This window comes from Cricetulus griseus, chromosome 3 (genome assembly GCF_003668045.3).
Source record: "Cricetulus griseus strain 17A/GY chromosome 3, alternate assembly CriGri-PICRH-1.0, whole genome shotgun sequence".
Lineage (NCBI taxonomy): Eukaryota > Metazoa > Chordata > Mammalia > Rodentia > Cricetidae > Cricetulus > Cricetulus griseus.
In genome coordinates, this window is record NC_048596.1 from 141,355,598 (window position 1) to 141,368,594 (window position 12,997).

General features: G+C 42.6%; 1 protein-coding gene across 1 annotated transcript in view; it reads right to left on the reverse strand.

Moving 5' to 3' along the window:
• Oca2 (OCA2 melanosomal transmembrane protein) overlaps window positions 1–12,997 on the reverse strand; it is a 282,759-nt gene that overhangs the window by 220,341 nt on the left and 49,421 nt on the right. Inside the window, exons 9-10 of the mRNA XM_027404737.2 lie at window positions 3,649–3,720; window positions 1,928–1,993 (exon numbers count right to left, since the gene is read on the reverse strand). Coding sequence (XP_027260538.1) covers window positions 1,928–1,993; window positions 3,649–3,720 — 138 coding nt within the window. The remainder of the gene's footprint in view (window positions 1–1,927; window positions 1,994–3,648; window positions 3,721–12,997) is intronic.

Genomic DNA, 12,997 nt, shown 5'->3' on the forward strand with positions numbered 1-12,997 from the left:
TGTTTAATCAACCAGAAATTCCAACAAACCTGAACTTGCTAGACTTCCTATTTTACAAATGGAATACATTCCATTTTTTTCAGTTTTTTTTTTAACTTGTGGATATCTGTTATGGTTCCTTTTTTATTCAGATGCTTAAACCCTATCTGTTTCCCAGGGCCAGCACAGAGGATGGTTTCTCCATGAAGTTCAAGAGCAGGGCACAGTGCCACCTCCCCACCCTCCACATTGTGGCATGTTGAATTTGGAATGAGAAAGTGCAGGTTGAAACCCTCAATAAAGTGTGCTTGGTTTACCATTCTGCGCATCAAGTTTCTCACTTCACCTCTGGGTGTTCTCTACCTTGTGAGGTTGTTGTGAGAGTTTGATAAAATGTTACCTTTTCAAATAAACTGCATGAAACAAAAATGCTTCCAAATCAGTTTTGACTCAGCACTACCCGTGTCTAGAACAGCTTCCTAACTCAGCAGAGGCCTATGGGGCTGTGTATAGCATGCAACACTTCCCGTGAACATAAGTAAACAGGTGTGGGTGGCACCCTGTGTGGCCTTCTCTTGTCATGGGGAGCCATTCCCTCATTGTCTGATAGAACAGAGATGGGGCAAGCAGCTCCAGGAAGTAAGCCCAGTAAAGCAAGACCCACTCTGTGCACTACCTCCATAGTACCAAAAGCACAGAATATCTAAGTGTCTGCTGGAGCAATTTTCATTGAGAAAGAGAAATATCGGGCCATTTTTATATGCTGAATTCTGTCCTTTCCTCCTCAAAATTTGTATGTTGAACTACCAAATCCTAGGTCCTCAAACTGTGGCTGCACTTGGAGACAAAACTTTTTAAAGAGTTACAGTGAGATCATTAGGGTGGTCCCTAATAAGAATATGACATCTGGCTTTATAAAAGGATGGGATTAGGACATGAGCACATGGAGAGAAGACAGCCAAGGAGGAGCCTCAATAGAGGCCAGCCTTGCTGATCTCAGATTCCAGCCTCTTTAGCTGTGAGAAAGAAATGTTTGTTCATCAGGCCAGCATATATGTGATGCTTTGTTAATGCAGTTCTAGGAAAATACTTCTCCATTTGCTTAACTTTTGTATAAAATAGTATATTATAGACATCTGGTGTGACTCCCTTCTTCTATCCAGATGACCAAGCCCTATTTCTCAGCATGCAACACAGCCATTGGCTCCTCCATGAAACCTGAGTTCAGAACCTTGCTCAACCTCCTCACTTGGAGAGAATGGCAGCTCTGAGTCCCTTTGAAGACTAGAGTAGATGCCAGCAAGCATATGAGGCTAGCTGGTGACTTCTACAAAGTGAGATTCCTGGCCTAATGCAACTGAGCCCCACAGAACCTATCTAGAGAATGAGGACCCAAGAACACATGATCATTCTTACTTTGTCCAGGGCCTTGCTGAATCTCATCTGCTCTAGCATAGCTGACTTACAATTCATGTCCTACACTAAGCCTCTATGATTTTATCTTTCCTTCCAACAAGCTGACCTCATAATGTCCCTCACAGCTTAACAGTATGATAAACTGACAAGTGCTAGGACTATTATTTAGGGACATTTTTCTTTATATAACTAAAATCTCTTTCCCAATCGCTGAAATTGTTCTGTGGTTCATTTATTTGAAGTATGTCAATTTTTTAGCTTAGGGTTAATAACTCAAGATATTGCTAACTTTTATAAATAATGAGGCCTTTTTATTGCTCAGAAAGCCTTAGCGCTGAATTCTCCGGTTAACGAGCCAGAGCACCAGTCATTCCCTCCTCCTTGGGAAAAATGAGCTAGACCTGCACTAACACTTCTCAATCAAGGCCTGTCAAGAGATGTGCCATCTTGACTATAATGATAGGATCAGCAACCATGGACTAGTGAAGGACCAGGACTTGGAGCCATGTCCTGCTGGAAGGACTGTAATTACCATGCCAAACAGCAGGGCCAGAGTCTCAAAATCAATCCACTCCACCACGTGGGTCAGGCTGGGTCTCTGTAATCAAAGCACAAATTTGCCAATTAATCCTGTGCATCAACCTACCGACGAAAGCTCAGAAGATGGGCTGCCCCTAGTGCAAACCCACACACTGGGTCAAAGTTGGAAACACTCCATCCACTTCCCTTTGAAATTGGATTATATCATTGCTGAATAACACTCATGACCCAGTTCATCTGTCACATCAAAAGTATTCATGGAAAAAAAAAGGAAAAAATGTAACCCTGCTCCTGGAAGCGCTAGGAAGATTATTGCCTGAATTGTAGGTTTGGTCTGCACATGTCTTCCTCAGGGGAGTGGTATGATTGACAGCTGTCTGTTCTGCTCTTCAAGTGCCACTAGCACAAAGTGTAAAGTGAGGGACTGCCAAAGCCTAGCCTACTGGGAAAGGGCAGCTCACTGAGTGACCAGGGGCTTCTCGATGAATGTGCCTGCTATGTACCATAAAAACAATTCTCCAAATGAAAGACTATTTGAACCATACTTGAGAACAAGAGCATGACTTGAAGACTTGGAGACAATCCCACTCCAGCCCAGACAGCACCCCAAACCCATGGGCTGCATCCAATTTGGCCAGTCCCCTCTTTCCCATGCTAGCAGCTTCAATTTCCCAGTCAGTTCCCTGAAGTCAATACAACCAATACCAGTCATGCACGTCCTAGTTGAAGCATTAGCGCTGCCTGGCAACTCTGGGCCTCAGCCCTCTCCAGCAGGATAAAAACCTAAGCCTGTGAGAAAAGACTGCTTGCTGATGAAAGCCCTGGACAGGTTTATTCCAAATTAACCCTGTCCCTGCCATGAACCTCCTTCATCTTTCTTCTTACACAATTGGGCTATCATTGGAAACAACAGTTGAAGGCTGGCATATAGCTCAGGAATACTTGCCTAGTATGTATGATGCCCTGGGTTCCATTCCAAGTACTACAAGAAAAGAAAAACTTTCTTGTCTCTAAATTTTAGAATTAGGGAATATTTTACCTTTCAGTTTAACATCTATTTATGGCAAACCAGCCAAGAAAAAGTTCACATCTTACAACTGCCTTCAGACTAGTTCTACAGTGACATTTTAAGTTAAGAAAATACAACATATACATATAGGTCATATGAGTCATATGGCGGGGGGGGGGGGGGGGGATGACTGGCCTGTCAATAGTCTCTAGGGGGAAAAAACAAATCCACCAAATTGTAAAGCTGCTTTCAATCCAGTTCTGTGTAAGGCCAGCTTTGGAGGACTCTGAGTAGAGGCGCATCAACCCTCCAACAGTTCTCTCCATTTCCTAAGAATACTCAGGCTCCTTCACTGCCCTGCATGTATTCCTCACATCCCTGTCTAGTGGACGCCATTATTTATGTACAGGCATCTCCAGGGCCTGCAACGCCACAGGGCACAACCCCAGCCCCAGAGGTCCACCTCCATGTCTCCTAGGTGACAACACTAGATCCACTTCTAAGACCTTTTTTCCAGCCCAAATGGAGATTAACACTACATAGCCAAGTGTGTTTATATCCAGTGACAACTTTCCTAAACCAAGTTTGTAAGTTCATGAGTTTATAACAGTTCAAGAATTTATAACAGTTAATACATCCCAGAGTTTCCATGGGTCTGGCATTGGATCTAGTGGTAAGCAAGTAAATCAAACATGGCAACTTACATCTCCAACCATGGCCAATGCTGCTAATGCTGCAAGAGCTCCCAACATGGCTGCCAGGGTTCTGTGAACAATCTGGAAAGAATACACAAAAAGCCTGTATTGATGTGAGTGTCCCATGTGCCACTGTATTCCACACCTTCCAAATTAAGACCATTTCAAGGGGCTTGACATCTTGGCAGCCCATAGAGACCCACAGCCACCATCAGCCTACATTCTAGGAAAGTAGCTTTCATTTCCTGAACAATCATGAAAGTCTGCTCAAGGAATTCTGCAGTAGAATTCATTATTTATCATGTTCTCTTTAGGCAATTGAACCTTTAGTTTAAGAACATAAATTAGCCCTTTTTAATTACTAAGACTGCTGTTAAGCCAGTACACAGCCAAATGCCTAATCTAATTGAGATGCCAGTATATAACTGAATCACAAAAGGATCTTTTCTATTTAGTTATAATCCAGTGGACATGGAATTTTCAATGCCAAATATGTTGGAAAATCTGAATCCACGGACACTGCCACTGAAGAGTGCAACATGGGAAAGCAACTGTGGAAGAGAATTTGGCTGCAGTTCCTTAAATGTAAGTTCACCATATAATTTAACAATTCTACAGGAATCTGCTCTATAGGAGGATTTCTGGCAGTTAGATAAAAGCCAGCTTTTCTCTGGAACTTGTGAAATCAGTTCCCATGACCAAAAGGAATCTTTTCCCTTACTCTGGCAGAAGGGACATAAGGCTCCATTGACATATACCTGTGGCTGCATATCAAAGCCTATGCCGGCACCCAGGACCCCAGGTTCCTTCAGTCCCCACTCACAATTCCTTGTTATACATTTTAAAAGTCTACAGTAACCTCCCCAGGCTTCCCTCCTTCTCTCTTTATAATCACAAGGTTTTTCCTCCCCCTGGGTATAGTATTCTCTGCTTTGCTGTTCTCATGATTTCTCTCTCTCTCTCTCTCTCTCTCTCTCTCTCTCTCTCTCTCTCTCTCTCTCTCTCTCTCTCTCCCTCAGTAAAAACCTTCCCCTAACTATACCATGGGACAGATATGTTGGCAGTTTCCTTACTTTAACACCTTGAATACAATAATGATAAGACTTCAAAGATAAGAAGCACTTGCTCACCCTGACCCAAAAAGGTGGAGATGGGGGTGGGGGGTTAGGGCCGAAACACTCTACAATATGTAAGGACCTTACAAGAAACCCAGAAAACATACCCTGTTCCTGGGTGAGAAGGCACTCTATTGGCTCTCCTGGGAAGACATGCATGGGGGACTAGTCACCTAGTGTCATGAGCACCCTCATGTTTGTATAAACATGATCACTCTGATACACAGTGAAAGATGATGGGGGGAGTATTTCCAAAAAGCAGTACAGAACCCTAACCTAAAACATACCTTCCCTAGCTAACATAGATGCCAATTTTCTCAGCAGAATGAAGAGAGGGAGAGAGAGAGAGAGAGAGAGAGAGAGAGAGAGAGAGAGAGAGAGAGAGAGAATAAGGAACAAGGTTCCACAGAGGAAGATTGTTTGGAGATTAGCAATATCTAGAACTTGAGCTGTGGATGTTTTATCTTTTATTTAAAAGAACAAGAGATCTAACTAAAGATAACCTGGCTCTAAGGTTCCCTCAGTAGGGAACTGTTGTATCTTGCTGTACAAGATTGTAACCAAGCCCTAGGCAGTTAAATATTTAAACATCACAAATGGTCAGCCTTCTTAATTAAAATGAAAAATGATCTGTTTCAAAAGAATTGATTAAAATGGTAATTTGCAGTAGGAGCTCTATAAGAACTACATATGAGATGTTAAAAATAAGGAAATATTTCTTTTATTTAGGGTTTGTATCAAAACTAAAGACAAATTCTAAAAATAACACCCTACTTGTTGGAACACAGTCCAAGAATGGAGTTGTGTGAGGAGAATTCTAAGTACTTGTGAGAACACACCAAGGAAACAAGAATCTTTGATGTCGCTTTCTTCTTGGAATATGTTTTCATGCTCCTCCCAGGTGCAGCAAATAAGACTGAGTTCACTTTGGATGATTCATGACAACTGTCTATTGTTAACTGTTTATACACCTCTATGGAAAAACAACTGGTTTTGCCATGTGTGGCTTGTCCCTCCTCCTCAAGAGCGCTACACACCTACTTTCATCCCTCTCTGATCCTGCTTTGTCATTTCTTTGTCACCTACCTGTCTTATATTTTTTCCTTGAGTAGGTTTTTTTTCTTTTAACTCTCATGTTTGCATTAAAATGTCTTTATTATACAACTAGTCCTAAATTTTCTTTCAGCTTTAAAGTCAGAAATCTCAGTTTGGCCTGAGTGGAGCTCTCTAAAACTTAAGGGGCTGTAAGAGAACCAAATGAAGCTTTGCCTGTGTCCTGGGAATGTATGCTGAGACCCATCTTCAAGCAATGTCATTGAGTTTCCCTGTCCGTCTGATCCCTCCTGTTAAACATGGCTTACATGTTACCTGATGTTCCTTTGCTTCTGTTTTTCTGACCAGAGACCCACTAAACATTTAAGAACCTCTGACAGCAGAGATATGCCTTTCCTAGACCCATCCATACTCTGCTCCTGGGTTATATGCACACAGCTTTTCTAGGGACATCATCATAAAACCTGATCCCCCTCTCCCCCTCTCCCCCACACACACATTCCTTAAGCCAGTTTCTTACCTCCAGAAAAGCAGCCTGAGACACAGTGGAAAAGCCTTCCCCCTCAGCTACTTAGTGAGTGTCAGGCATCTTTAGTCCACACACAAACTTCACCTTTGGATCTTTTGTTACTAAGTCTTAAAGAGACAGATATGTAAAATTTCTACTTTTTCCCCTTAAACTAGATTTCCTGTAATTGTGTCATGTGTGTCTATTATCATTGTTCTCATGTTTTGGGTTGTTGTCATATGTGGAGCCATCAGGTTTTATGATGATGGTCCAGAAAAGCCCAACACCTCACAAGATCAAGCCAGCCAACCTTCCATCATGGATGGGAGGGACACAGGAGTTCCCACCACTAAAGTCGACAGCTTCTGGGGGAAAGAGTCAGTTTTCTTTAAGGATGTGACTCCCTGTGAGTTGGCCCTGTTCACACGGATGGGCATGGGCAGCTCTAATTAGAATGATGTTTCAGTTACGGTGGGTGGAGGGGGCAGGGGAGAGGAAGGCATTAAGTTAGGAGGGAGTATCTGAGAAGCTATAAAAATACAAATACTTATACACAATAAAAATTTAGTCCGATATATTATAAACTTCAGGAAAAATGAGTGGATCTGGAAAGCATAGTATCACGTCAGGGTAATGTCAGGTCCAAAGGAAACTCCACTCCCTCATGTTATAGCGCCCCTTCCTCTCTCCATTTCTACACACACACACACACACACACACACACACACACACACACACACACCTCTTCATTGCCTGGTGAAGTCTGCTGGCCATGGTCAACTTTCTCTCTCTTTGCTCTGGACTCTCCCAGATGCCTCTGGCTGTTCTTTCCCTCGCATCTACAATAAAAACCTTCCGTTTAACCATGCCTTGGAGTAGTTATGTCCTCAGTGTATACAGGTAAGAGTCTAGCAGTCAGCAGCCAGGCTGAGCATTGAGTCACATGTGATTGGGAGGATGGTGGGTCGCAGGAGCCTACACTTGATTTCATCATTTCTCATTTTTAAAATAATCAACGATTTTTCAAACCTTGGTTTTCTGGTGTACATGAGGGATAAAAGGTAATAAAAGAATAGGTAGGGAACTGAAGAGAGATTAAATTTCAAAGCAGTGTGAGGACAGGAAGCTAATGAATGCTCAGAAACCTCTTTGTGTTTGTGTTAACATTTCTCATTTTTGTTCAAACTGGTAAAGCATCTTTCAGAATGGATGGCCTGTCTGCTACCTTTTATTATGGTTCCAAGGCAAGCTGCATTCTAGTTTTTAATTTTTTTATTTTCCCATAACAGCCCGTAGATCATTTCTTAATGTTTTAAAGTTGAAATATGAATTATATATGCCAGGCAAAATAAGAGGCAAATGCTATGTGATCTTGCTTATGAACCATATATGCATTTATTGACAGTCTTGTGACGTTACCATCTGTAACGTTACCATGCACTCTGTAATGTTCCTGTCTCCCTATCATATCTGTCTCCTAGACGTATGTGTCTATTCCTCAAGCAATTAACATTTCTTAATTTTCAAAATACCTCAAAGCTAGGAGTGGTGATGCACACCTTTAATCCCCTTCTTGGGAAGCAGAGGCAGGCAGATTTCTGTGAGTTCAAAGCCAGCCTGGTTGACATAACAAGTTCCAGGACAACTATGGCTACATAGTGAGAACCTGTCTCAAAGAAGAAAGAGAAGGAAAGTACCCCATCTCCCCAGTTCTTTTCTCTGTCCAAGTTCTGGTAACCACAATACACACTGAGTATCTGTGACGTCAGCCTTTTTGTGTTCCTCTTATGGGGAAGATCACTGGAGGAATTGCCTCTTTCTGTGCTTTACTTCAGTTCACAAAATGATCTCTGCTTCCACCCACATTGTTGCAAAGGACAGAATTTCATTCATTTTATGACTGAATAGTATTCAATTGTGTCTGTGTTCCACCGGTTTTGCCTACTTATCAAATAGTGGACATTTAGATTGTTTCCATTTCTTAGCAGCGGGCATGAGATGGCTCTGAATTTGTGTTCAAAAGGCATTACATAGAATTGTTACAGTTGATCGAAAGTGCTTCTTAATACACTTGACATTAAAAGTCGGTGGAAGCTTCACAAAGAGATGAATTTAAACATTTTGTGTGATTGTGTGGAGTCTTCACATCAATGCACTTAACTCAGAAGTTTCAGGCACTTTAGAGACAGCTTTCACAAGCTACAGCTTCCCCCTGTCATTTTCTGTGTGTGTTAATGAAGCACCCAGACCCTCCCCAGGCTCCTGCTTTGGCAGCCATGACAGGCTGCAAAAAAGACCCAGAAAGATGTAGGCCCCTGACTCAGCAGCATGTGCTGAGCCCTGGACCTTGCCTAACCTTGCCCTAATCACTAGGATTTCCAGCAACTGCCAGATACCCTCCATGTGATAATGAACCAATCAGAAGTTAGTTGGTGAGCTCTAGATGTGCTTTACTGATAATAGTGGAAGGAAGAGGGATGACCTCTATCTAGGCATAGCAACCTTTCTGCAGCTGCAGTTGACCAATCAACTCAGGACAGGTTGCCCAAGGCTTGGAGGTGCACCAATCTTGACACTATTGCTATGTAACTAGCCAACCACCAGACATTCCTCCTGCTCTACCCCAATATATGTCCTGCCCTGGGTACCCAAGTTAAAGTGTTAGCTCCTAAATTAAACAGACTCTGCTTTTGCATCGGATCTGGTCTCTTGGTGGTTTGGGGGGTTCAGAGTCTGGCCACAACATTATAGAGTACAGAAACCCAAAATGACCCTCAAAACCAATAATGAACTACCAGTGTTCTCAATGAATCACAGTTGTGGTCCTCAAGGTATGCAAGACAATGCAGGGAAACTTGTTTGGGTTGTTTTTTAGTTTTTCTGGGAGCTGTATGTTTCACAACTTTGAATGGAATGCTAATCCTCGGTTCTCTGCTAGCCTGAGCAATCCCTTCCACTGACTGGAACAGACTTCAAAGGTGGCAAGTAAATTTTTCAATTGCACAGCCTGTAATCTAGGTCCCAACTCGTTAAACTATGAATTGCAAACCCACATGGAGTTGTGTAACATAATGTGACAGTCAGTAACAGGAAATGGTCCCTGAACACACAACAAACAAAAAATTCAAAATCAACATCTAATGAATCTTAGATGTTTCCACCAATGCTAGTCGGTGTTGTATAAAGTGTTATCACACAATGCCTGCTTGAAACAGCACAATCAGCCTTACCACTCCTGCAGGCCATGAACTGCAGCGCTTTAAGTGTCCCACACTTACAGAAACAATTGCTTAACTACAAATTCAAAGGCTTTGTTTTACTACTGTCACTCTTTGGCATGTAAGAATAAAATTAGACAGTCTTTGGAGCTCATGGTATTAGATTGTTTGATTTTAAAAATTGTTCATGTTTCTGACCTAGCTTTCATTTTAAAAGTGAAATAAATTTTGACTTGAGATTAGTACAAAATTTCAACCAAAGCCTGAAATGGCCCTAAATTTACTTCTGGCATCTTGTGTCATATATTTCTGTGAAGTGGCATCCTCAGCATTGAACACTGTAAAATCAAAGTATGGATAGATTCTGAAAAGCATTGAGGATGCTCCCCAACCTGTGGTTTCAAATAGTCATCCAGTATATAATTTTTATGTAAAAACAAGCAAGATTACCTATCTTGTTAGTATAGAAATTTTCTGTCTTTAAAATTATATACAAAAGAATTGTTTTGAAATAAATTTATGATTCATTGTCTATAAATGCTTGATTTACATACCTATTTTATGCACCTGTACTCATAGAGTTATGTGAAGATTCCTTTGGTGAAAACAGATTGTAAGTAGGAGAGAGTTTAAGAAGCCCAGATCTAGGTAACAACTTAAAGGTCCGTGATACATGATCTGGTATATAGATGCCACAGCATGCTAGCTACTGTGACATGTGCTCACAGCAATACAAAAGTAAACAATAGGCAAGAGAAGAGAGAAGTGACTATTATCAAATATAGATCAAGTTGCTTAGTTGGCATCACATCAGTGCTCAGACCCTAAGCCTCACTCTTACTTGGAACCAGTTTTGTCTGGTCTCTGCCTCACCCCATCTTCAGATGTGAATAGTCACTGGGGCTGAGTGACTTTCTGTGACCTCTGGCCTTGGAACTACTACAGTTTGGATGTTGAAATGTCAGGTCTTCATAATACAGGGAGCCATTATAGGTTTAAAGAGAAATCAGGTGCTAAGGAAATATCTATAGATTTACAAGGATGTCACCAACTAACAATCTCAGCAACAGAGGAGAGGCTACCTTAAATGCCTTCCCCTGATAATGAGATTGATGACTGACTTATATGCCATCCTATAGCCTTCACCCAGCAGCTGATCAAAGTGAAATAAGACACTCACAGCTCTAAACACTAAACCGAACTGGAATCCAGTTGCAGAGAAGGAGGAGAGATGAGCAAAGGGGTCAAGACCAGGCTGGTGAAACCCACAGAAACAGCTGACCTGAACAAGTGGGAACTCTTGGTTTCAGACTGATAGTTGGGAAACCAGCATAGGACTGGGTGTCAATGAGGAGAACTCGGAAATCTATGGGACCTTTTGTAGTAGATCAGTACTTATCCCTAGCATAGGAATAGACTTCGGGAGCCCATTCCACATAGAGGAATACTCCCTGAGCCTAGACACAAGGGGGTGGGCCTAGGCCCTATCCCAAAGGATATGACAGACTCTGAAGGCCTATGGAAGGCCTCACCCACCCTGGGGAGCAGAAAGGATATGGGATAGGTAGGGTGTTAGTTGGGGAGAGACAGGGGAGAAGGGGAGGCAGAAGGAACTGGGATTGACAAGTAAAATAATCTTGTTTCTAATTTAAGTAAAAAAAAATGGAGAGAAAGGAAAAAAAGAAATGTCAGGTCTTGTGGCAAACAGAACACAGTGTGTGCTCCAGCAACCCGAGTCTATTAACTTGTTAGAAGTTTTAACATAACACGAGGCAATGTAGTGCAGAAAGCCACCAGTGATGCTGGAGAATGGCAGGTGAAGGATGCCTCTCCCGTATTCAAGTGTGTGTTCCCTCTGCTATCTAGTGGGAATATGCTCTGCATTGTTCTGGAAATCCCAGATTCTGCTAAAATCAGTTTTCAAGGCCCATCAGGAAGCTGGGTGTAGTGCTCGCACTTGGAATATCAGCCCCCTTGGATGGCTAAGGCTGGAGATTCACACTGAGTTCCTGGTTTCCTGGGCTACACAGCAAGTTCCAGGCAGTCTCCTCTACATAATCAATTCTAGGCAACTTGCTCTACACAATGAGTTCCAGTCATCCTGGGCTACACAGTGAAACATTGTCTCATTCTCTCTCTCTCCCAAAAGATGGGATGAATGGGGGGGAAATGGAGACCTCTGTGTCCTTACAATGAAATAAATCAGAGGACTCTTTTCTCTGAACACTGGGGCAAGATATAAGCACTATTTAAGACTGATAAATACTATGAAGTGCTAATGCTGTTAACATTGCCAGTCTTTTTGAGCTTTCATTAAGTCTTTAACATCTTTTTTAATGTTTTCTGCAAATGATAAGAACTGCCAAGAGTGGCCATTTGGCAGGCACCTCCCTTATGCCTGACAGTCTTGAGTGGAGACCTGTCAATCCTGCAGTCACTTTACTGGTAGCTGCCACACTGCCATCAGCAGCCCAGCTATTTTTTTAATTAGAAACAATCTTATTTTATATATCCCTGTTCCCTCTCCCTCCCATCCTCCCATGCCCTCCACCAGCCCCCATCCCATCCCTCTTCTGCTCCATAGAAAGAGTGAGGCCTTCTATGGGGGATCATAAAGTCTGTCACATCATTTGGGGGAGGGCCTAGGCTGAAAGAGTATCCCTCTATGGGGAGTGGGTACCCAAAATCCATTCCTATGCTAGGGATAAGTACTGATCCACTACCAGAGGCCCCATAGACTGCCCAGGTCTTCTAACCGACACCCACATCCAGGGGGCCTGGCTCCGTCTTATGCTGGTTTCCAAGCTGTCAGTCTGGGGTCCATGAACTCCCCCTTGATCAGGTCAGCTGCTTCTGTGGGTTTCCCCAGCATGGTCTTAACCCTTTGCACATCCTTCCTCCCTCTCTACAACTGGATTCCAGGAGTTTGGCTTAGTGTTTAGCTGTGAATCTCTGCTTCTGCTTTCATCAGCTACTGGATGAAGGCTCTAGGATGGCATTTAAGGTAGTCATCAATCTCAGAAGCCCAGCTTTTAACACACCATAAGCACTCTGAGGACACTTTAGCAGTTGCAGAGGATCCACTACCACCACAGCTGGAGAGATACTTTTGCTGTAAACATTCCAGACAACTGGTTCCACTAGAAATTGGGATGTGGGAGACAGGAGGATCAGGAGGTCAAGGTCATTCTCAGCTACAAAGTAAGGTCAAGAGCAGCCTGGACTGTAAGAGCAGTTATCTCAAATGGAAACAAATGAGATCTTATCTCAAAAGAAAAAGAAAAGAGAGAGGGAAGAAGGACTCTAAGTAAAAACAGCCTTGGTCAACTCTCAATGATCCGGTTTCCCCTGCACTGAGATTAAGGCACACACAGACATTCATTTACATATAAGTCTTCTGTGATTGGTGCAAACACTCTTGTCATGCCCCATCTCTGGCTGCTTCACTCAATTTTCAAGGCAGC